The following is a 22,917-nucleotide window of genomic DNA, read 5'->3' on the forward strand; positions in this document are numbered from 1 at the left end:
GTCCATGTCTAGGAAACAGAGAGTTTGTATAATCAGCTAAAGAAATTAGTCCACTGCTTAATAAGTAGAATTATCTTCCCATCTAACATTTGAATTTCTGCACATAGGACAAGAATAAGCTAGACACAGTGGAAAGGTGGGAGAAATGAGGAAGAGGTTGAGCTGGGTGTCATAATGTACACATGGGAGCTAGTGTTTTCTGTGATCATGCAAATTGACAACATTTAGATGATAAATAGCAGAGGATCAGGATAGATTCTTGAAGAACACCAGAGATGGAATCCCTACAGTGTAGAAACAGGTCATTTTGGCCCAACAAGTCCACACTGACCCTCCAAACAGTAACCCACACAGACCCATTCCCCTACATTTACCCCTGACTAATGCACCTAACCTAAACCTCCCTAAACACTATGGGCAATTTAGCATGGCCAATTCACCTAACCTGCACATCTTTGGACTGAGGGAAGAAACGTATGCAGATATTGGGAGAATGTATAAACTCCACACAGTTGCCTGAGGCTGGAATCAAACCTGGGTTCCTGGCACTGTAAGGCAGCAGTGCTAACCACTGAGCCACCATGCCACTCACAAGATCGTGGTACAGGAACAGCAGAAGACATTGCAAGTGATTGTCTAGCTACAATTGCAGAGTAAGAAAGGGACTATTGAACAGAAAAAAAGACACAAGTCCTTGACTGGTGACTTGCTACTGTGTCATATTTCAAATGTCACCCATAAACATTCCCTGATGCGTACTGCAAACTTCACAATGCTTGTGCCTCTCTGTGGTGATCCTTGTATTTCATGTATAGCATCTCTCATCTCCTTTTTAAGCATGGCTTTCTTCTCATTAAAGACTCTGCCCATGGTGGAAGCAACTGTATGAGAGATGTATGCTATAAGTGTGGTGCTGGAAAAGCACAGCCATTCAGACAGCATCTGAAGAGCAAGAGTATCGACATTCGGGCATAAGCCTTTCATCAGGAATGAGGCTTGTGGGTCAGGGCTGAGAGATAAATGGGAGGGGGTGAGATTTGGGGGAGGTAGCTGGGAAAGTGATAGGTGGGTGAAAGTGAGGGACAAGGTGATAGTTCAGGGCGGCAGTGATGGACGGTCCGGAGAGTGGTGCCGAGTTGGAGGTTTGGGACTGGGATAATGTGGGGGGACGGGAAATGAGGAAGCTGTTGAAATCCACATTTATCCCGTGTTGTTGTGGGGTCCCAAGGTGGAACATAGGGCGTTCCTCCTCCAGGCATCGAGGAGGCCCAGGACCTGCATGTTCTTGACGGAGTGGGAGGAAGAGTTGATGTGTTCAGCCACAGGGCAGTGGGGTTAGTGGGTGTGGGTGGCCCAGAGATGTTCTCTGAAACAATCTCAAGAAAGCCTCCTGTCTCCCCAATATAAAGGAGCCCACACTGGGTGCAACAGATGCAGAAGGTGATATTGGAAGAGGTGCAGGTGAATTTCTGATGGATGTGGAAGGAGGTCTTGGGCCGTTGGATGGAGGTGAGGGGAGTGGTGTGGGCGCAGGTTTTGCACTTCCTGCGATGGCAAGGAAAAGTGCCAGGAGTGGGGTGTGGGCTGGCAGGGGCTGTGGACCTGACAGGGAGTCATGGAGGGAATGGTCTTTTCAGAATGCTGATAGTGGTGAGGAGGGAAATATATCACTGGTGGTGGGGTCCATTTGGAGGTGGCGGAAATGGCAGAGGATGTTGTTTGCAGAGGTTGGTGGGGTGGAAGGTGAGGACCGGGGGGTTCTGTCCTTGTTGTGTTGGGAGGGGTGGGTTCAAGGTCAGTGGTGAGTGAAGTGGAGGAGATACACTGAAGGGCATCATCAACCACATGGGAAGGGAAATTGCAATCATGGAAGGAGGAGGCCATCTGGGACATTCTGAGGTGGAATTGGTCATCCTGGGAACAGATACAGTGGAAGCGGAGGAATTGGGAATAAGGGATGGCGTTTTTACAGGAGGTAGGGTGGGAGGTAGTGTAGTATAGGTAGCTGTGGGAGTCAGTGGCTTGTAGTATATGTTTGTGGTTAGTCGGTTGCCAGAGACGGTGATGGAGAGGTCCAGGGAGAGAAGGGAGATTGCTGAGATGGTTCAGATGAATTTGAGGTCAGAGTGGAAGGTATTGGTAAAGTTGATGGACTGTTCAACCTCCACGTGGGAGCACAAGGCGGCGCCGATGCAGTCATCGATGTAGCAGAGGAACAGGTGGTGCCGGTGTAACTGCGCAAGATGGATTGTTCCACATACCTGACAAACAGGCAGGCATAACTGGGTCCCACACGGGTGCCCATGGCTACTCCTTTGGTTTGGAGGATGTGGGAAGATTGGAAGAAGAAGTTATTGAGGGTACTCAACACTTTCTCTGTTGTTTTTCTCTGTTGTACAGTTCTCACTTTCTCCTAGTATGAGAGATGTGTGCCTAAAATTAACCTTTGAGCTCTCAAATACAGTGTCAGCTTTTTTTTTATTAATCAACTCATTTAACTAACAATTATATTACTTATTCACAATAAATGGCACTTTGTGAAATGTCTGGCATTGCAGTCATTGCCAACAGATTTCAAGATTTAAGACCTTCTGGTAATAGAATTGTCCAATGGTCATAAGCTGTATTGGATGATCGATTGTTCAGTGGATAATAATGTTTTCCTTCTGCCTGTCCAGTTATTTCAATGTATACAATAAATTCTCCATCCCAAACAAAATTTGAAACAATAACATTTATTCTCAATGTACATTATGTGCATGCACACCTGATGGAATGCTGCAATGTTGAGTTCATGACTGACAAGGACTATCTTTTGACAACAAATGAGACATTTCCCAAAAGCATCTATGAGTACTGTAATTCACAACCGTGATATCAGCTGTCTGAACTGCTTGAGCTGCAATGGAAACTGAGATATCAGCTATTGGACACTGCATTATGATTGGGTCACAAGTGCACAAAGGGATTTGGTCAGCACTTCAGAGCTAGAACAGCCGTATACATAGATACACATTAAAAGCAACAGTAGGCCATTTGGCCCATGGAGCCAACTCGACCATTCAATAAGATTATGCCTAATCTGATTGTTTTATTTTCCCATCCATCCCCAATAACCTTTCAACCCCTTGCTGCTGAGGAATCTATCCTTCACTGCCTCAAAAGTATTCAAAGCCTCTGCTTGTCCAAAGCTAGAGAGAATTCAGAAGAGATTTACCAGGATGTTGCCAGGTATGGAAGGTTTGAGTTATAAAGAAAGGCTGGGAGATTTTGCTGAAGTGTACGAGTTTGAGTGGTGACCTTTTATAGAGGTTTATAAAATCATAACCTATATAGATAGGGTCAGTGGAGGGTGTCTTTTCCCTAGGATGGGGAATTTCAAGACTGGGGGCATATTTTTAAGGTGAGAGTAGAGAGATTTAAAAAAGACATGAAAGGCAATTTTTTTTACAGAGGTTGGTTCAAATGTGGAATGAACTTCCTGAGGAAGTGGTGGATGTGGGTACAGTTACAATGTTTAGATAAGTGCATGAACAGGAAAGATTTGGAGAGATATGGACCGGGGCATGCAGGTGAGAATAGTTTAATTTGGAATTATGTTCAAAATGAACTGTTTGGACCAAAGGGTCTGGTTCTGTGCTGTAAGATCTATTACTAATGACCCTAAAAGACTTCGAAAGATTCATGACTCTGTGAGAAAAGAAATTTCCTCACCTCTGTCTTGAAAGAGTGAAACCTTATTTTTAAACAGCAGCCCCACACTCCATATTCTCGCAAGAGAGGAAATGTCCTTTTCACATGCATCCTGTCAAGACCACTCAGGAACTTAGATATTTCAATCAAGTGGTTTCTTGCTCTCTAAATGCCAGCAGATACAGACTTAGCCAGTGCAATTTTTCCACATAAAAGATATTTGTCTCGTTAACCTGCTCCAAGCTTCTTCAATACATTGGCTTGTTTAAGTAAGGTGACCAAAACTGTCCACAGTATTCCAGTTTTCTTGCCAAAGGTTTGCCAAGCACAGCCTCCTGACTTACGGATGCAATTTTAGAGCTCCTAATTAATAACATTCTATGAAATTATTTAAGACTTTAGACTGGCTCGCTCATGTCAATCTTTAATTGTAATTGAAGGAACTCTTGTGATGCAGTGGTTGTGTCCTCATCTCTGAGCCAGGAAGTCTGGGTTTGAGTTCCACCTGTTCCAGAGGTGTGCCATAATGCATTTGAATAGTTTAGTAGAATATCTACCATTGTAATTGCTGACATCTTACAATTATGCCATATAGATAATATGCTTCTTGTGTATTTTTCCTGTTAAAATTGATAATTTCACATTTTCCCATGTTAACTCCAATTGCCAGATCTTTGTCCACTCACCTTATCTATGTCTCTCTGCAGCATACTTTATATCCTCTTCACAAATTACTTTGCACCTATCTTTGTGTCATCAACAACCATACCTTCTGTCCTTTCATCCAAGTCTTTTAGATACATTGTAAAAAGATGAGGCCTTAGCACTTATACCTGTGGCACACCACTTGATTTATCTTGCCAACCAGAAAATGAGCCAGTCTGCACAGCCATTTTCAGTTTTATGCCTTCTGTCTGTTTTACCATGTGCACCACAGGCTGTTGTCATCCACATCACCTATAAAGTGACTCCTTGACAAATGCCTTTGGAAATCCATGTTCAACACATCCACTTGCTCTCCTTCATCCATAGCACGTGTTACTCCTTGAAAGAAGTTCAGTAAGTTGGTTACACAAGATTTTCCTTTCACAAAATAATGCTGACTCTGCTAAATCACCTTGAAGCTTTCTAAGTGCTCTGACAATCATTTCTAATATCCCTCCTGAGACAGGTGTTAAGCTAACTGGCCTGTAATTTCCTGCTTTCTATCTCATTCCATTTCTAAATAAAGGAGTTACATTCATTATTTTCTCACCTATCAATGCCTTTCCCAAATCATGGCAATTTTGGAAAATTAAAACCAACATAACAACTAGCTAACTTGCCACATTTAAGACCCTAGGCTGAAAGCAATTAAGACTCAGAGCTAAGCTTATGGGTACTATCATCTTTGGTTTCAGTCCCACCACTGACCATGGTCTTGGTCTCAGCCATGAACATTACACAACAGATAGGACCATTTCCAGTTGGCAGAGGTGTGACTTTCTATCCCTGGTTCACTGCTGCTACATACAGTCATGCGCTACCCAATCCAACAAGACAGAGGGGAAGTGTGTCAATGAGAGCAATGCAATTTGTTGGGAGATGTGGCCCTTCTGATTGAATAGCTTTGGATCTGTTTGCAGCAGAACCAAGTGTGAGAGTTTGAGATAAAATGACCTGAATATGAGGCATGAGATCTGATTAATAGAGATTGTTGGTAGATCAGTAATGGGAGTGTGTTGAATCGCGCAGTATCTGAGGTTCGTAGTCCAGCTAGTGAGCTATAGCATTTGAAGATACATTTACAGACCTTAATCACTCTTGTGAGATGCTGGCAGCTTGAACCCTTGGTATTGCCCTCCTCAGCTATCTGCTCCCTTTGTCTTTGGAGCATGCGATTGAAGGGTGCAAACCCCCTTCAATAACAGAACATCTCGCCTTCTTTCCACTTCTTCCACCAAGATCTCTAATGCAGCACTGAAAAGCCTTGGAGCCTGCTCTCCACATCATGTGCCAATCTTCATTATTTCCCAGAGTTGATTCATTATCTGTCCAACTGCCAGAGCCAGTCACAAGGTATGTCCCTTTAAAACATGTAGGCTAGCTTCAGAAGTAGTTTAGATTAGATTCCCTACAGTGTGGAAACTGGCCTTTCAGCCCAACAAGTCCACACCGACCCTCTAAAGAGTAACCCACTTCCCTCTGACTAATGCACCTAACAGTATGGGCAATTTAGCATGGCCAATCCATCTGACCTGCACATCTTTGGACTGTGGGAAAAAACCAGAGCACCCAGAGGAAACCCAAACAGACACAGGGAGAATGTGCAAACTCCACACAGTCACCCAAGGCTGGAATCGAACCTGGGTCCCTGGCTGTGAGGCTGCAGTGCTAACCACTAAGCCACCATGCTGCCCTGGTGCCACCATGCTGTGGTGCTAGGAAGTTACAATTTAAGTGCTGAGTACATATTACACCTATTTAAATGAGCAGGCAACGCTGTAATAGTGTCCTTCCTACAATTCAACTAACAAATGCAAATCAAATGTACCTCTCAGTTTGCACATCCATTTTCAATTTTATTTTAACCATTTACTTCCTCTCTCCATCCAGAATGGGCTACTTGGAGTCCTTGTGACTTGATAGTTCTAGTCAGATTCATAAAGGAGGAAAGCTTTAGGGAGGGAAATTCAGAGCCAACAGAGGAGCAATGAAAATCAGAGATGCTCAAGTGGACAGAATTGGAGGAGTGCAATGATCTGTGCAATGATGCTGGAGGAAATTACAAAGATAGGAGGGATGAAGCCAATTAATAATAGCCTGAGTTCTTGGCTTTGTGGGTTGTAGTTAGGATTTATATTTCTATGGAATTCCCCAGTGAATCTCAGAAACACTTGGTTTAGGAACAGCTTACTATTGTCATAAAGACTCGTGTATATTCTTTCAAACAACATTATACATATAACTGGACGTCCCTACCACTTTTTACTAAATGGGAGTTGTAATTATCAGATTCAACCTTTTCTTCCAAGCAGTAGCATAGTAGTTACCATGTAGAGAAAACAATGGGCTAGTTAGTGGAAATTCAGTCCTCTTAAAATCTTATTCAGATGCTGTTTTATGAACCCTCCTAAGGTTGGGGTGCACCCTAGTGGTGCATATTGTGCATAATTATTGGGCATACATTGTATGCTTTATTTCTAATACTATCAACAGGCTTACAATATCATGCAGAGCAAAATTATCATGACCATTTTGGGTTGGAGAAGATAGTTATGGACTGATTGGACCGAAGGGTTTGTTTCCGTGTTGTATGACTCTGATCTTGCCAACCTATCCCTTTGTGTGTTTTAGTAGCAATATGCCAATAGAAAATAAAATAGTTCATCAACTGCTGTCTAACATTATATGCTGCAATTCTAGCCTGCCATTGGCTACTAATCACATGTTCAACATCCTGCTTATTAGCATTTTTTGTTCCAGTGTTAAGACACCAGGTAGCTTTTAAAGAGCACCTGAAAGGAGAAAAGATGATCGAAAAGTGTTGGACAAGTGAAACTTCTCCGAGAATAGCTGTGCTTTCCTGTAACAGTAGTTACAGTATTAATGTCATATACATGGACTTTAGTAAGGCATTTTAGATTAGAATAGGCTCCATTCAGTGTGGAAACAGGTCCTTTGGCCCAACAAGTCCACATTTGATAAGGTCCCCCATGGTATACTAACAGAGAAAGTGAAATCACATGGTGTGTAGGGTGTTCTAGCTCAGTGGATAAAGACCTGGTTGAGCAACAGGAGACAGAGAGTAGTAGTTGAAGGGAGTTTCTCAAAATGGAGAAAGGTGACCAGTGGTGTTCCACAGGGATCAGTGCTGGGGCTATTGTTATTTATGATATACGTAAATGATCTGGAAGAGGGCACTGTTGGTATGATCAGCAAGTTTGCAGATGACACAAAGATTGGTGGAGTAGCAGAAAGCATAAGGGACTGTCAAAGAATACAGGAGAATATAGATAGATTAGAGAGTTCGGCAGAGAAGTGGCAGATGGAGTTCAATCCAGGCAAATGTGAGGTGATGCATTTTGGGAAGTCTAATTCTCGAGTGAATTATACAGTAAACGGAAGAGCCTTGGGAAAAATTGATGAGCAGAAAGATCCGTGAGTTCAGGTCCATTGTACCTGAAGGTTGCAGCACAGGTGGATAGAGAGGTCAAGAAGATGTATGGTCTGCTTGCCTTCATCAGACGGGATATTGAGTAGAAGAGCTGGCAAGTCATGTTAAAATTGTACACAACATTGATTTGGCCACATTTAGAATTCTGTGTATAGTTTTGGTTGCCACATTACCAAAAGGATGTGGACTCTTTGGAGAGGGTGCAGAGAAGGTTTACAAGGTTAATGCCTGAAATGGAAGGTGCTGGCTATGAAGAGAGGTTGAGTAGGTTAGGTTTGTTTTCATTAGATTGAGGTTTACAAAATCATGAAAGGTATAGACAGGGTAAAGAGATAAGCTTTTTCCCAGGATAAAGGATTCAATAATGAGAGGTCATGCTTTCAAGGTGAGAAGTGAAAAGTTTAAGGGGGATACACGCGGCAAGTACTTTACACAGAGGATGGTAGGTGCCTGGAACACGTTGCCAGCAGAGTTGTAGATGCAGGTATGATAGATTCATTTAAGGTGCATCTGGACAGATGCATGAGTAGGTGGGGGGTAGAGGGATACAGATGCTTAGGAATTGGGTGACAAGTTTAGACAGTAGATTTCGATTGGCTCAGGCTTGGAGGGTCGAAGGGCCTGTACCTGAGCAGTAAATTTTCTCTGTTCTTCTTTGTTCTCTTTGTTCTAGTTGATGAGCTATTGGAACAAGTCTGCCTGCTGAGCAATCTCATTACTGATCCTCAAATAAACAGTCTATATACCTGGTGTGAGATAGGTAAATTTGTGTAACTACACACAAAACCACAACACTATGTTTTAGACCAAGCTATGTTTTGATCATCTTCCCAAATTGACAAACTATGGAGAGCTGCCACTTTACAGAATGATGCACTGAGGTCTCCTATGGAGAGTTCTCTGGAGCTAATGAGGTGTCCAGCAATCTCCAGGTTTTAGTGCAAGTGCAAATGCCCAGGTTTCAATGACAACATTCCTGTTCACCTGCATTGGGGCTGCAAAATCTGGGTCATCATCTCCTGATTCAGCTCATGGTTGTAGCTTGCTTGACATTATTCCTGTCACACAATTTGGAATTCTTTATATTCTGTTAAATGTCATCATTATACAATAATGTATAAAGATAAGTTGTTGAGTGGGAGTCTTTTTAATCTGTAAAATAGATAAGGGTTTGATCATTTGCAATTAACCAAAATTAAACTCCATTTATCTCTGTACACTTTTTCCTACCAAGAATACTGGTGACCAACACAAAGTTTTCTAATACAAAGTATTCATTAACATGACTTTGATGTGATGTGCCCACAAAAGAAAGGAAAGCTCCTCAGGTATGAATATACTCCAGAAGTGAACAGTGCTGGAGCGATCTCCTATTCGCTCTTCAATATCAGGAGGCTGTCTCTCCTTTCTTCATTAAACCACTTCCTTGAAACTTGTATTGGGCAACAATTTCCAACATGGGCTGGGATCTAGTTTGACCCAAGCATCGTGGCCCTAACTCCTCTACAAAATATCCTGCCCCATTTCCCTTTCTGTGGTCTGACTGTTATTCTCCTCCAGACTTATGAAATTATGGCTCAGCAAACATAATTACGAAGCAGACTGAAACTGTCAACGTCTTCTTTATTAAGGCAAAAACTATGGAGTCAACGTTTGGAATTAAAACTGAAGAAATTAAACTTCATTTGACTAGCTCAGTGGATTTGAGTCTATTTGGGTCGAAGTAAAGTGGGGTTCACCTCCATGGATGAATAAAAGTTTCATCATGATACCTGAAAATAGTTCATTTTTCAATAATTCGACCTTCAGTGGTGTCCTGCTTTTGGCTGTAAAATGCCCCCACAGCCTTATCGGTTTACTTGTTTCAGGAATGCTAGTTCAGTGGCTTGTGTAGGGGACTTGTCATCCATCTGAAATGCTGGTACCGTATTGTCAACAAGCGATCTGTTTTACTTTGGTTTGTAGGTCAGCCCCATCCCAAGCTGCTGCTGCTCCTGCCGGAGGTCCACCAGGAGGGCCAGGAAATCCAGGAGATGGAGGACCTACACAACCAGTCAATACCACCAGCAACAGAAGGCTGCAGCAAACACAGGCTCAAGTCGATGAGGTAAATTCATTTCCACTGGGGCTGTGTTGGGAAAAAGCGAACTTTAGCCCATTTACATTTGAACTAGTTGATTTGAGGTATGACACACAAGAATGGACAAAGGGAGGTGGTTTTAAAACTATAATCAGACGCCTCATCATTCTTTTCATGTGCACAAAAGGAGCTTTTACAAACACTTCAAAACATGTCTCTTACCAAAATATGGTTTCTGCAGTGGAAAGATTTTAGAGCAGGATGAGTCAGAGTATTGCATGAAATTGGCAAACCTGAAGTTCCAATAAAAGCAGTCCTAATGAAAGATTCCAACCTGAAACATTGGCTCCTCTCATGCTGTTTGACCTGCTGTGCTTTTTCCAGCTCCACACTTTAACGGTTTCAATAAAAGCCGAACTGCCAGAGGCACTGTGTAAAATGCCGAAGATCAGAGTTGAAAAGTGTGGTGCTGGAAAAGCACAACAGGTTGGGCAGCATCCGAGAAGCAGGAAAATCAATGAAGAGCTTATTCCCAAAACGTTGATTCTCCTGCACCTCAGATGTAGCCTGACCGACTGTGCTTTTCCCGCACCACACTGTTCGGCACTGTGGAAAGATAAGCCAAAACAGCATACTACCTCTCTGAGTACATTCTGTTGACAACTGTCTAGGAATATGCCCTTAGTCACCTCTTCCAAAAAAGAACTAAGGTATAAAACCAAAGGTTAAAATTCCAGTATTATGTCTGAACACAATATTTGCACAGTAATGAATGAACTCCACATTCTTGGCCTGAAATCTTTTCAGCATTCTGCCACTTTTGTAAGTCAGTCACTAGGTGGCCCTATTTTTCTATATGAGTTGGTGTGGCTGACAACAAAAAATGTTGTAAAAACTATTGGCCTCTGAGAATTACCTACACACAGACCCAATTTATAAAGGTCATAAACGTATTTGCTTGCAAATGTGCTTGCAATACTCACATTTTATTGATGTCAAATGTTGTCTCATTGTGCTGTTTGAAGAATATTGAGACATTTTCCAACATTAAAGGCCTACATTTTTCATAGGTAACAAATTTGACTTCTTTCACTGCTGGTCCATTAAGATTTTAACATTTCTAAACCACATATATTTTCAATTGTTTTTGAAATAGTCTGTTTAAAAGACACATATTTAAAGCCTATGCTTTTAAACAATTGTAAACAGCACAATATATTGATGGAATTCATCAATAGTGAAGAGGGCATAGATTTTCTGCTGTAAACTTATTTTTCTTTTTCTTGCATCTGAAATTAGAGGAAAATAAATGAACAGTTTCTGACATTAAATCATAAATGTTTTTGACTAATGGACTGATGCTCCCTATTCCTTCCCTGTCTGTTAAATCTAAATGATATCCAGTTGGACAATTTGATTTATTAATTCAAAGGTCATGGGTTTTGCTGGCCGGGCCAGCCTTTATTACCAATCCATAGTTGCCTTTGAGAAAGTGGCGGTGAGCTGCCTACCTGAACTACTGCTATCTATTTGGTGTGGGTATACCCAAAATGTCGTTAGGGAGGGAGTTCCAAATTTTGACTCAACAGCACTGAAGGATATAGGCAATATATTTCCAAGTCTGGATGGTGAATGACTTGGAGATTGTAGGTTTTATTCCCATGTAACTGCTGCCCTTGTCCTTCTAAATAGTCGTGGTTGTGGGTTTGGAAGGTGCTGTCTAAGCAGCCTTGTTAAATTTTGGTAGTGCATCTTTTGGATGGTATACACATAGTTATTACTGAACACCGGTGGTGAAGGGAGTGAACATTTGTGCATGTTGTGCCAGTTAAGTGTTTTTCTTGGATGATGTTCAAAAAGTGGGAGGTGAAGCAGTTTGGTATGAAGACATTGAAAAATGATCAGGCAGTTTCCTTGCCTATATTTGACCTGATGTCATGCTACTTCATTGGATCCAGAGACTGCTGGACACCCTCAAGCATGAAGATTTTGGTGTGTGGGACATTGTGCAGTCTGGCACTGCAATTCGTAACCTTAAAAATCTCAGCCATCACCTACTGAAGTGCAAACGTTTGCAATGGAAGAATCACCTCTTCCCTCAGTCAGATAAATAATGGCTGTTACACTTGGGATCAGTTGAGTGAAACATTTTCAGGGCTTTGACATCCCTAGATGTGGAGAGGCAAAGTTTTCTTCATTCACTCCCTGTTTTGGTCCCCTCTATTGTGTTGTATTGTATGCTCTTCTTTCCTTTACAACAAACAACACACAATGGAATGTTGACATGGGTAGAAAGACACACATAGATACTGAAATATGTCAGGGTGATGGGCATTTGTCTTGTAGGCCTGTGAGTTAGTAGAAGTTTGTACAGTGAAGTTCCTAGTTGGGAAGTAATAGTAGAAACGTATGCTCCTGTTTAATGCACAGGTTTTAAAAAATAAAAATCTCTTGCATTTATATAGCACCTTTCAAAACCTTAGGATATCCCTAACTTCTTCACAGCCAATGAAATACTTTTGAAGTGTAGTCACTGTTATAATGCAGGAAATGCATCAACAGTTTTTCCCCAATAACGCTCCACAAACAGAATGAAGTAAATGAACACAAATTGGTTTCAGTGGTTTTGGTTAACAGATAAATATTGACTAGGATGCTGGTAGAATATAGTTGTTGTTCTTTGAACATTGTTTTGGGATCTTTTACATCAACCTGAGGAGATAAACAGGGCCTGAGTTTAATGTCTCATCTACAGAATGGTGTCTCCACCAGGGCTACAAAGCCAGCCAAAAACTATAAGAGTGCATGGATGGAATGGAACATGTCCTGCCAAGATCTGTAGCTGAACTATATAACTCTGTCACAACAGCGCATTTCCCCACCTTCCAAGCCCTGTGGAAGCCGTGGAACTTCCTTGAGGATTAACACAGTGCATTGAGACAGCAGTAAAATAATAAACGTATATGAGAGTGAGACACTGGGAAATGTTCTGTTCTTTCCAGGTGGTGGACATCATGCGAGTGAATGTGGACAAAGTCCTCGAGCGAGATCAGAAGCTATCAGAGCTCGATGACCGTGCAGATGCTCTCCAAGCTGGGGCATCACAATTTGAAACAAGTGCTGCTAAGCTGAAGAGGAAGTATTGGTGGAAAAACTGCAAGGTGAGAGTGTTTGAACCAACAGAATATTATATACTCTCAAACTGAGCAATGCCTGGAAGCATAATGTAAGGAACTCGGCTTCAGTGGGTGATAAATGTGTTTTAGTTTCGATATAACAGAAGGTTAAAAGATCTACAAATACTGATATTTATCATATATGTATATTAAACTATCTAACAATATGTGTGCAATTCTACATATACCTGGCCTACAAACGAAAATCAAGCATACACTGCAACTGTATGATATAATGGATGATTTTGCATTAACGTACAGACACATGAATTCAGAACAACAGTAGGCCACTATGCTCCACCAATCAATAAGATTATGGCCAATCTGATTACTCCAATATTCTACTCCATACCCTCCTCCCGTAACCTTGTTTATCAGAAGTCTAGCTGCCTGTGCCTTTAAAATATTCCAAGTTTCTGCTTTCACCATCTTTTGCTGAAAAGAGTTTCAAAGTCTGTGAGGAAAAACATAAACTGCAAGAAGTATTTCCTGTCCCTGGCAATGGTGAGAGATAATGGGGTAAATTGGCCCTGGACTCTGCATCAACTAAAAGCTGGGCAGGACACCTATGTGGGAGTTTTTCAACTTGCCAGCAATTAAGGCCTTTGATTTATTAATTAATTGTCATTTGAAGGCCTAAACTTTCCACTTCTTTGATCACTTACCTGCCCACGTAGAAGAAAATACAGCTAATTTCAGACTGCCTGCCAGCTTAGATTGGGGACAGTCTGGGAACAGTCAGAGGTATGAATGAGGGCAAGGATGTTTCCTATAAAAGCCATTCCTCGTCCTTGCCTCTGACCTTTGTGACCTGCTTCTCCTAACCACCTACAACCCGCAATGAAAATGGAAAAATGATTTCTTATCTTGCCACAAAATTCCCAAAGGAGTAGGCCTCGACTGGCAGACTTCACAACCCTGATGATGCTGCCCTCTCTTTGACCAGCAGTTTCTGGTGACTCATACTGCTTAGGGTGAGATAGTTGCCAGCAGTTCTTATATGCTGAAATTGGATGTTATCTTGCTGGGTTCTTTGGCTGTGCCATCACCTAACACACACATGCCCACACTTAAAAAACAAAGGGAAACTTCCACCACTAAATGTCAGTTTTTCAGGAATGACATTTAAACTTCTAAATTTTGTTACAATCCTGAATTTGCCCAAATCTTCTGTTAAATAACATATTTAAAACCATTTTGAATACAGTCAAAATGTTTACTGTTGCAGGCTTGATATTATGTTTAATTGAGTAAGATGATTTTCACAAGATTTATCACATAGTTTATGAACTCAATCATAAAAAGAAAAACGTAATAACGTTGAAGGAATAAATTCTTTTAAATGTCAAGACTAGCTTTAATTCTGTAATATTAACTCTACTTCAAAAGTAAACACAAATTGTTAAATAGCCAGAGTTTTTTACAGACTTGTCTCTCAAATTTTAAAGCAAAACACTATTTATGACGTTCTTGCAACTGGAGAAATATTATCTTTGTTAAAATTTTCCTATTCTATTCTTTCACTCATTTTTACTGTTGTGGTTCTGTTCGCCGAGCTGGAAGTTTTTGCTGCAAATGTTTCGTTCCCTGGCTAGGGAACATCATCAGTGCTATTGGAGCCTCCTGTGAAGCGCTGCTTTGATGTTTCTTCCGGTATTTATAGTGGTTTGTTCTTGCTGCTTCCGGGTGTCAGTTTCAGCTGTAGTGGTTTGTATATGGGGTCCAGGTCTATGTGTCTGTTAATGGAGTTTGTGGATGAATGCCATGCCTCTAGGAATTCCCTGGCTGTTCTCTGTCTGGCTTGTCCTATGATGGTAGTGTTTTCCCAGTCAAATTCATGTTCCTGGTTGTCTGAGTGTATGGCTACTAGGGATAGCTGGTCGTGTCGTTTTGTGGCTAGCTGATGTTCATGGATGCGGATTGTTAGCTGTCTTCCTGTTTGTCCTATATAGTGTTTTGTGCAGTCCTTGCATGGTATTTTGTAAACTACGTTGGTTTGGCTCGTGCTGGCTATTGGGTCCTTTGTTCTAGTGAGTTGTTGTCTGAGTGTGGAAGTTGGCTTGTGTGCTGTTATGAGTCCTAAGGGTCGCAGTAGTCTGGCTGTCAGTTCTGAGACGCTCCTGATGTATGGTAGTGTGGCTAGTCCTTTTGGTTGTGGCATGTCCTCGTTCCGTGGTCTATCTCTTAGGCATACCGGAACGAAATGTTTGCAGCAAAAACTTCCAGCTCGGCGAACAGAACCACAACAACGGACACCCAAGCTACAAATCTTCAACCAGACTTTAAACTCATTTTTACCTTAAATAATTCAATACTTCACTTAAAGCCAGTTAATTTATATTAGATGTTTTGTGTCATGTGGGATCTACTATCCACTGTGAGATTGCTGCAATTTTAGAGAAACAGGACTTTCAAGTGTTTGGAAGCAAATTCAAGGACCTTTTTTCTGCTACTCTCATGTCAGCAATGTGAGCACAAATTATCAAGGTTATGTCATGGATGTGATTAGGTCAAACCTTTTTGCATACTGAAGTCAAGTGATCCACTGCTACAGTAAGAGTCACAATCTTTCTAGAATCAGAGTCATGTAACACAAAATTTGTCCCAGAAGTTAAATCTATACAAGCTGAAAAAGCTTGTGTAGCTTGTGAAAGCTTGTATAGACTTTTGTTTACACAGATTATCTGTAAAACAGATAATAAGCACTCATTTTGACAAAAATAACCTGAGCACAGAGAAGCAAATTAGAAGATCTAACGTGTTGCTTTTGAAAGAAAGAATGTTGGCAATCAGAATTTTGTCACAATAATTATCTAAGTGATTACAACCAAATGAATATCAATAGCAATTACAAGGCAGGTATAACTGTCGCACCAGGCTAACATTTTCATTCGGACGGTGGTTTGATCAAGGAATGAACTGCTAGAGGCAGTGGTAGATGCAATATTCAAAAGACAGATACATAAGTAGAAATGGTTTAGAGGGATATGGGCCAAGCGCAGGCAAATTAGTTTAGTTTGGGAAACTTGGTCGGCATGGGCAAGTCAGACCAAAGGGTCTGTTTCCATGCTGTATGACTCTATGATTCTAAGTTTACAGTATTTTTTCTTCCTCATCCAACATTATGTAATGTGGAATATATACTAATGGAACTTACGACGTGAATGAGTATTATTTAAATTTGTAAAAACTTTGGATTTTACATACACTTCTTCCCTATAAAACTTTGCTTCCTATGACTATATCTTTGTGTCAATTTTCTTTTTCCCACTAGAAATCTTCTGTTTCCATTTTTGTAATGGAAACATTTAACACTGTTATTCCAGCCACCTCTTAGTGACGGTGCTATGTTATCTCTCACTGTCTACTGCAGAGAGACTATTATACTATACCGATGCTCCTTTTCCACTTGCCAAGCTGTTGTTTGGGTTGGTTTTCAACTATCCATAGTAATGTGCCAGAATTTAAATAACCAGCAAATGGTTAGACTTCTCTTGTGGGTCTAATTTCAATGAACTTTCGCAAAACATGCTGCTGTAAGTGGGGAATCTAACCTGCACTGTGCCCTCAATAAGAGATCTAGGACTGATATGATCAAGGCAAATAACTGCATCTCCTTAATCAATCAGGTTGAAAATTATTATTGGGAAAAACAGGGTCTAAACCAGAGAATGCAAACTAGAAACCAGAGTTCAATTCTGTGTCAGATAGACTGAGAAAATCAATTGGATTTAGGGAGACCATAAGAAATAGGAACAGGAGTATGCCATTCAGTCCCTCAAGCCCATTCCACCATTCAACAGGATCATAGTTGATTGGACATTCCTCACATCCATCCTCCTACCCTTTTCCTATAACCTTTGATTCCCCAACTGATGAAGAATCTAATCATCTCAGCCTTAAATATACACAAGGACTCTTCCTCCACCCCCATAGTTCTCTGTGGCAAAGGAGTTCCAAAGAGTTACTACCCTCTGAGAGAAGAAATTCCTCCTCATCTCAGTCTTAAATTGACGGCCCTTTATTCTGAAACTATGCTTTCTGCTCTAAGACTCTACCATGAGAGTGGGTCAGTGTTCGCAGTGCTGTCTCACAGAACTAGGGATCCAGGTTTGAGTCTAGCCTTGAGCGATTGTTTCTGTAGAGTTTGCATGTTCTTCTTTCATCTGCATGAGTTTCCATCTGGTGCTCTGCTTTCCTCCCCCAGCCGAAAGGTATGCAGGTAGGTAGATTGGCCATGTTAAATTGTCCGTAGTGTCCTGAAATGTGCAGGCTAGGTGGGTTAGCCAGGGCAAATGCAGGGTTATGGGGATAGGGTAGGGGGCTGGGTCTGGGTGAGATGCTCTTCAGAGGTTTGGTGTGGAATTGATGGACTGAATCATTTCTTTATGCACTGTAGGGATTCCGGGATTATATGAGGGGAAACATCTTCTCTCCCAGGATTTATCGTGTCGAGCCCCTTAAAAATCCAATATGTTTCAATGAGACTATAGAACAGGCCCTTTGACCCACCATGTCTGTGCTGACCAGTCTGTTCAGCCTTTGCTCGTAAGCCAATGCTCCATATCAGGGATCATTCTTATGAACCTTTTCTGAACTGCTTCAGGTTAAATGATATAGTTCCTTAAATAAGGGGGCCAAAATTTCTCACAGTAATCTAGACGTGGTCTCACCAGCACTGTGTATAGTTGCAATAAGACTTCTCTACTCTGATACTCCAACTCATTTGAAATAAGAGTGATTACTCCATTTGCCTTCCTGATTACCTGCTGCATCTGTGTGCTAGCTTTCTGTGTTTTATTACAAGTAATCCCAAGTCCCTTAATATTGCAGTTTTTTGATTAGATTAGATTCTCTACAGTGTGAGAACAGGCCCTTCAGCCCAACAAGTCCACACCCACCCACCAAAGAGTAAACCACTCTCCTCTGACTAATGCACCTAACAACTATGGACAATTTAGCATGGCCAATTCACCTGACCTGCACATCTTTGGAATGTGGGAGGAAACTGGATTACCTGGAGGAAACCCACGCAGACACTGGGAGAATGTGCAAACTCCACACAGACAGTGGCCCAAGGCTGGAATCAAACTTGGGACCCTGGTGCTGTGAGGCAGCAGTGCTAACCACTGAGCCACCGTGCCACCCTGGACCAGTTAAATAATGATTACTTTTAAAATCAACTTTTAACCATTTTAAAACCTCTAACAATAATTGAAATCATAAAAGCATAGATTCCGCATTTGTATCAGCTACTATTCAAAGATTCTTGATTGCTTCAGTTAAGAATTATCATGCTGATAGAAAAAGAACTTAAAGTGGACTAAGTGAGAGTTACTCTTTTTGTGGCAAGTTTAGCTCAGCTCTGACTTTAGTTCAAAAATTTAAAGTTGTTTGACAACATTAGAATGGGAGCCAAATAGTGAGCCATTACTTTCGTACAGCTTATGCAGAGAGTGCATCTTGCCCAAGAACTCATGGAATTTTGTGCTTAATTATGCATCTTTGCTCATCTGAGTTACTGTCTAATTTGCAAAGGATAATGGTAAGCATCATTAGTCCCACTTCTATTTTGATATTAAATTGTGACCCATTATAATGTTATAATTATTTAAGTATTCAGGTTGAGTATATGACTTTAGAATTAGGACTGAATGACCTCTTTCTATCATGGTCCAAATGTCCTTCACATCTAAATCCACTTCACCTGAAGAATTCTTCACCTGGTTTACATTACAGATTGACTAGTAAGTGAATAAACATGGAAATTATCAGAAACGTGGAGCTGGACATACGGCATCTGTGGAGAGAGAAACAGAGTTACAGTTTCAACTCAAAGCATTTTCAAAGCACTCAAACTGAACTTTTATAGACAAGACGTGATTACATTGAAAATTGGACACCTTTGAAAGGCTTTTGAAAATAATATTCTGTTTCTGTTATTAAAGGTTTCCTATAGTGCAGAAACAGGCCATTCAGCCTGTGCTGACCCTCCGAACAGCATCCCATCTAGACCCTGCATTTCTACCTAGCCTGCCCATCCCTAAACAGTATAGGCAATTTAACATGGCCAATCCACTAACCTGCACATCTTTGGACTATGAGAGGAGTCCAGAACACCCAGAGGAAGTCCATGCAGACGTGGGGAGTATGTGCCAACTCCACACAGACAGTCCAAGGGTACAATTGAACTCAGGTCCCTGCTGCTGTAAGGCAGCAGCGTTAACCACCAAGCCGCTGTGCTACCCCAAGTGCTGGTAATGTAGATCATGTTGCTATAAGGAATATTGAGGTGAAGAGCATAGATACACTTACGAAGATAGGGTTCAGAACAGGAGGAGAAATGAGGAAAAGAGATGACTCGAAGGGTATGGTGATAGAGTTTGCAGATGAGTAATTTGAGAGGCACCAGTGGAGCATAAACATTAGCCTGGACCAGTTGTGCCAAATTGCTTGTTTTGTGCTGCAAGTGTGACATAATGTAGTATGTGCGAAACTGAAATCCACAATAATGGTAACAATGACAGATACACAGCAATCTTCCATTCTTATTAGCACTTCTGTATTAACCAGCATTAGTACTCTGTAGCAAAGGGCACATTATTGACCCTACAATAACAACTACAGTCATTTATATTTTATGTGACATGTACCACTGTAAGTGAATGAGGATTGATGTATAAAATGTAATCGGAAAATAATTAAATTAACTAAACCTGACTTTATGATGTTGCAGCATTGGTCTTACTGCTAAACTAATTTTTCTGTTGTCATACTTTCAGATGATGATTATACTTGGAGCAATATGTGCATTCATTATCATCATTATCATAAGTAAGTACCTTGTCTGAAATACATGATAACTATGCATTAATTAAACAAGCTGTCTTAGCTCATAGCTTTAATTTAGCTTTGAAGAAATACTCACTGGCATTTATAAGAATGAGAGGCTTTCTTATTGAAGCTTATCACATTCTGAGGAGACTAAATAGGGTAAATACCAAGATGATGTTCCCTTTGTGGGAGATTTTAAAACTGGGGATACAGTTTGAAAATAAGGGGCCTCCCATTTAATACAGAGATGAGGAGGAATTTCTTCTCTCAGAGAGTCATTTACAGAACATTTATCTTTAGAATTCTCTTCTCCAAGAAGAGAGACTAGATCTTTAATAAATTACCGACTACATTCAACACACTTTTGATCTACAAGGGATTCCAGGGCTCTTGGAAGCAGTCAGATCACCATGATCTTATTGAATAGCAGAACAGGTATGATCCTGTTCCTACTTTTTAAAATCTTATGATCTTTTCTTCTCTGCCCCTTTATCCAGTTTGGGACTTTTCCAAGCTGATGTGATTTTTTTTTGATATGATCTGCTAAATGGGAGGCTCTCACTCTGGAGATTTGAGTGATTCCTACCCTTGACTTCCAGTTGAAGTTGTCTGTTTTTTATTAGCTTTAGTTTTAGTGGCTGGATGGCTTTTGTTACAGTAGCAGCATGTTATATACACGAGCCTAAATTTTGCCATCACGACAAGGACTTATCGGGATAATGTAGAAAGGAATTGGGAATAATTCTTGGATTCCTACCTTCATTCCTATTTTGGATTATGCTATTTTTATAGCAATAAGATTGCAGCTCACAAGTCTGCAGACAGCAGTTCCTACCTCCTAGCTCCATTATGGGGATGATGACTTCAGACTCAGAACCATGACGGAACCCTGTTCTGGAGTCAGGAAACAATTGACACACAAGTTTAAAAGTTATTGCTAACTTCACATGTCACAATCTGCATGATATGTGACCTTAACTTTGGGGTTGATAATATGGCTTTGTTTATAAAGGTTAGTGACCATTAAACTGACCAATATGGTTTCACCCATGGTTCACGACACCTCCGAACTGGTAAGAAACACAGCAATTGTCAGGAATAGGCCCATCTCTATGAAACTTGAAGGGGGCTCTGACATAACCACTTCCAAAGTGGAACTGCTGGTGTCAGGATTATAACCCAACCCTGATCCTAAGGTCATAAAGATACCACACAATGACAAGAGAGGTGAGAATCCCAGAATTTGTGCCTACATTTGTCTCCTGGCCTAACACAGCTTTGCCCTTGCTTTTGGATGGTAAATCCACACACTGGTATTCAGTTCCCTTTTAAAGTGATTTAGTTTCAGAACCCTGTCTTTTCCCAGTATGGTTGTGCTATCTGATTCTCAACTCTTCTTTGTGGCTCTCTTCCAGTCTATTTCTGCACCTGAGGAGAAAGAAGTCCGACTGAAAATGCAGCTCAGCTTTGTTCTCGTCAGCCATACCTTCTCCAGTGTCAGATATTATTTATTAATCTCTGCTTATAACCATGGTTGTTTTTATTTTGTCTTTAAGCTACCCTAATTATTCAAAAGGGTACATCGATTGATATCTAAATCTGAATAACAATTTAACCAGCTATTTACTGCCGAATAGTTATGTATGTAGGTTCATGTCTTAAACATTCCTAGATGAAACTAGCACAATATAGTTTGGCCTTTAATAGTTGGATCATGTTTCTGAATATATCTCTGTGACATTTTTCTGACTTGTCAAGTCATCCCGAGGTAATTGTCTGAAATGCCTAAAGCCTTAACAACCATCAGAACAAATCCCAGACTTAAATCGTACAACATAAAATCACCAGAAATTTGTAACATCTTGGATCTGAACCTAACATTCCAGATTTAAAACAAGTTAATCATTGCATTGCAGATCTTACACATGATGATACAAAATCAAAAAATTAGGCTTGGTGTTAGTACTATGAACATAACAACTTAGTGATAAGACTAAACAGACTGTTCAATATTTGGAGCTGTCTCAGATCAGATAAAAAAAATTCCTGAAATTTTAATTGATTTAAAAGTATAACAAGGTCAACTGAGGCTGAGTAAGGGTAATTGCATGACCATAGCTTTCAGCACAGAGCAAACCATGTTTTGTTTAGGATATGTGAACATTTGCTGGGTTTAGGGGTTATGTCAGACAGTAACTGGTTTCTCAGAGTAGAAATCTATCCCAAATTGTCTGTCGTCAGTAAACCATGTGGAATATATCAAACTTTTAGTAAGCTACACACAATTCCAATAAACTTGTTGAAGAGAAAAGAAAATAATGATCCAAATTTGACATACTAAAAGGTTGACTAGAAATGCCGCCTTCAAAATCAAGATCAGAGACACCCTTGAATTTATTTGTGACAACAATCATGACCAATCTGTTTTCAGCCCATTATCATCTTGAAGCTGCCCAATCCCAAGATTCAAATTCAAATTTAGGACAGAAATCACACAAATTGGATACAGGGGGTGCAGTAATTTCCTCTAATTATTTGTTTCCTTTTATGCCCAATATAAAATTCCAATGGATTAAGGTCAGCTGCTTTTTCCAGCCATCTTGTCCTTCATTATGATTTTAGGATTTAAAGCAGGACTGACAGATGTCAATCTGCACCACAAATTTCATGATTACTGACCTAATGTAAACATATTTGCTATACAACATCTGTATATTGGCACCTCTAATACCAATTCCAACAGTAAAGAAGCAATAGTAGCAAGAAGCACCCAAGTAATGAAAACATGTTTTTGGCCATTTCATCCAGCCAGATCCATCATTGACAGAGTTGATGCCCATGAAATGCTGCAAATGATGTGGGCATCTCCCTGAATCATGTTCACAACACAAACAGAAGACTTAGAATAGGGTCAGTTCTATACTGTGGCACAGAGACTCAGTCTGGACTTTGCAATCTCCTCTAATTATAGTGATTTT

The 22,917-nt window shown here is 40.7% G+C and overlaps 1 protein-coding gene across 1 annotated transcript in view; it reads left to right on the forward strand.

Moving 5' to 3' along the window:
• The window catches only part of LOC132821347 (vesicle-associated membrane protein 2-like), a 42,347-nt gene extending 20,877 nt beyond the window's left edge, over positions 1-21,470 (forward strand). The window contains exons 3-7 of the mRNA XM_060833931.1: positions 8,523-8,598; positions 9,815-9,956; positions 12,932-13,090; positions 19,888-19,939; positions 21,355-21,470. Coding sequence (XP_060689914.1) covers positions 8,523-8,598; positions 9,815-9,956; positions 12,932-13,090; positions 19,888-19,939; positions 21,355-21,371 — 446 coding nt within the window. The 3' untranslated portion in view covers positions 21,372-21,470. The remainder of the gene's footprint in view (positions 1-8,522; positions 8,599-9,814; positions 9,957-12,931; positions 13,091-19,887; positions 19,940-21,354) is intronic.
• Positions 21,471-22,917: the final 1,447 nt, after the last annotated feature.

The sequence above is a fragment of the Hemiscyllium ocellatum genome, chromosome 13 (assembly GCF_020745735.1).
Source record: "Hemiscyllium ocellatum isolate sHemOce1 chromosome 13, sHemOce1.pat.X.cur, whole genome shotgun sequence".
NCBI lineage: Eukaryota > Metazoa > Chordata > Chondrichthyes > Orectolobiformes > Hemiscylliidae > Hemiscyllium > Hemiscyllium ocellatum.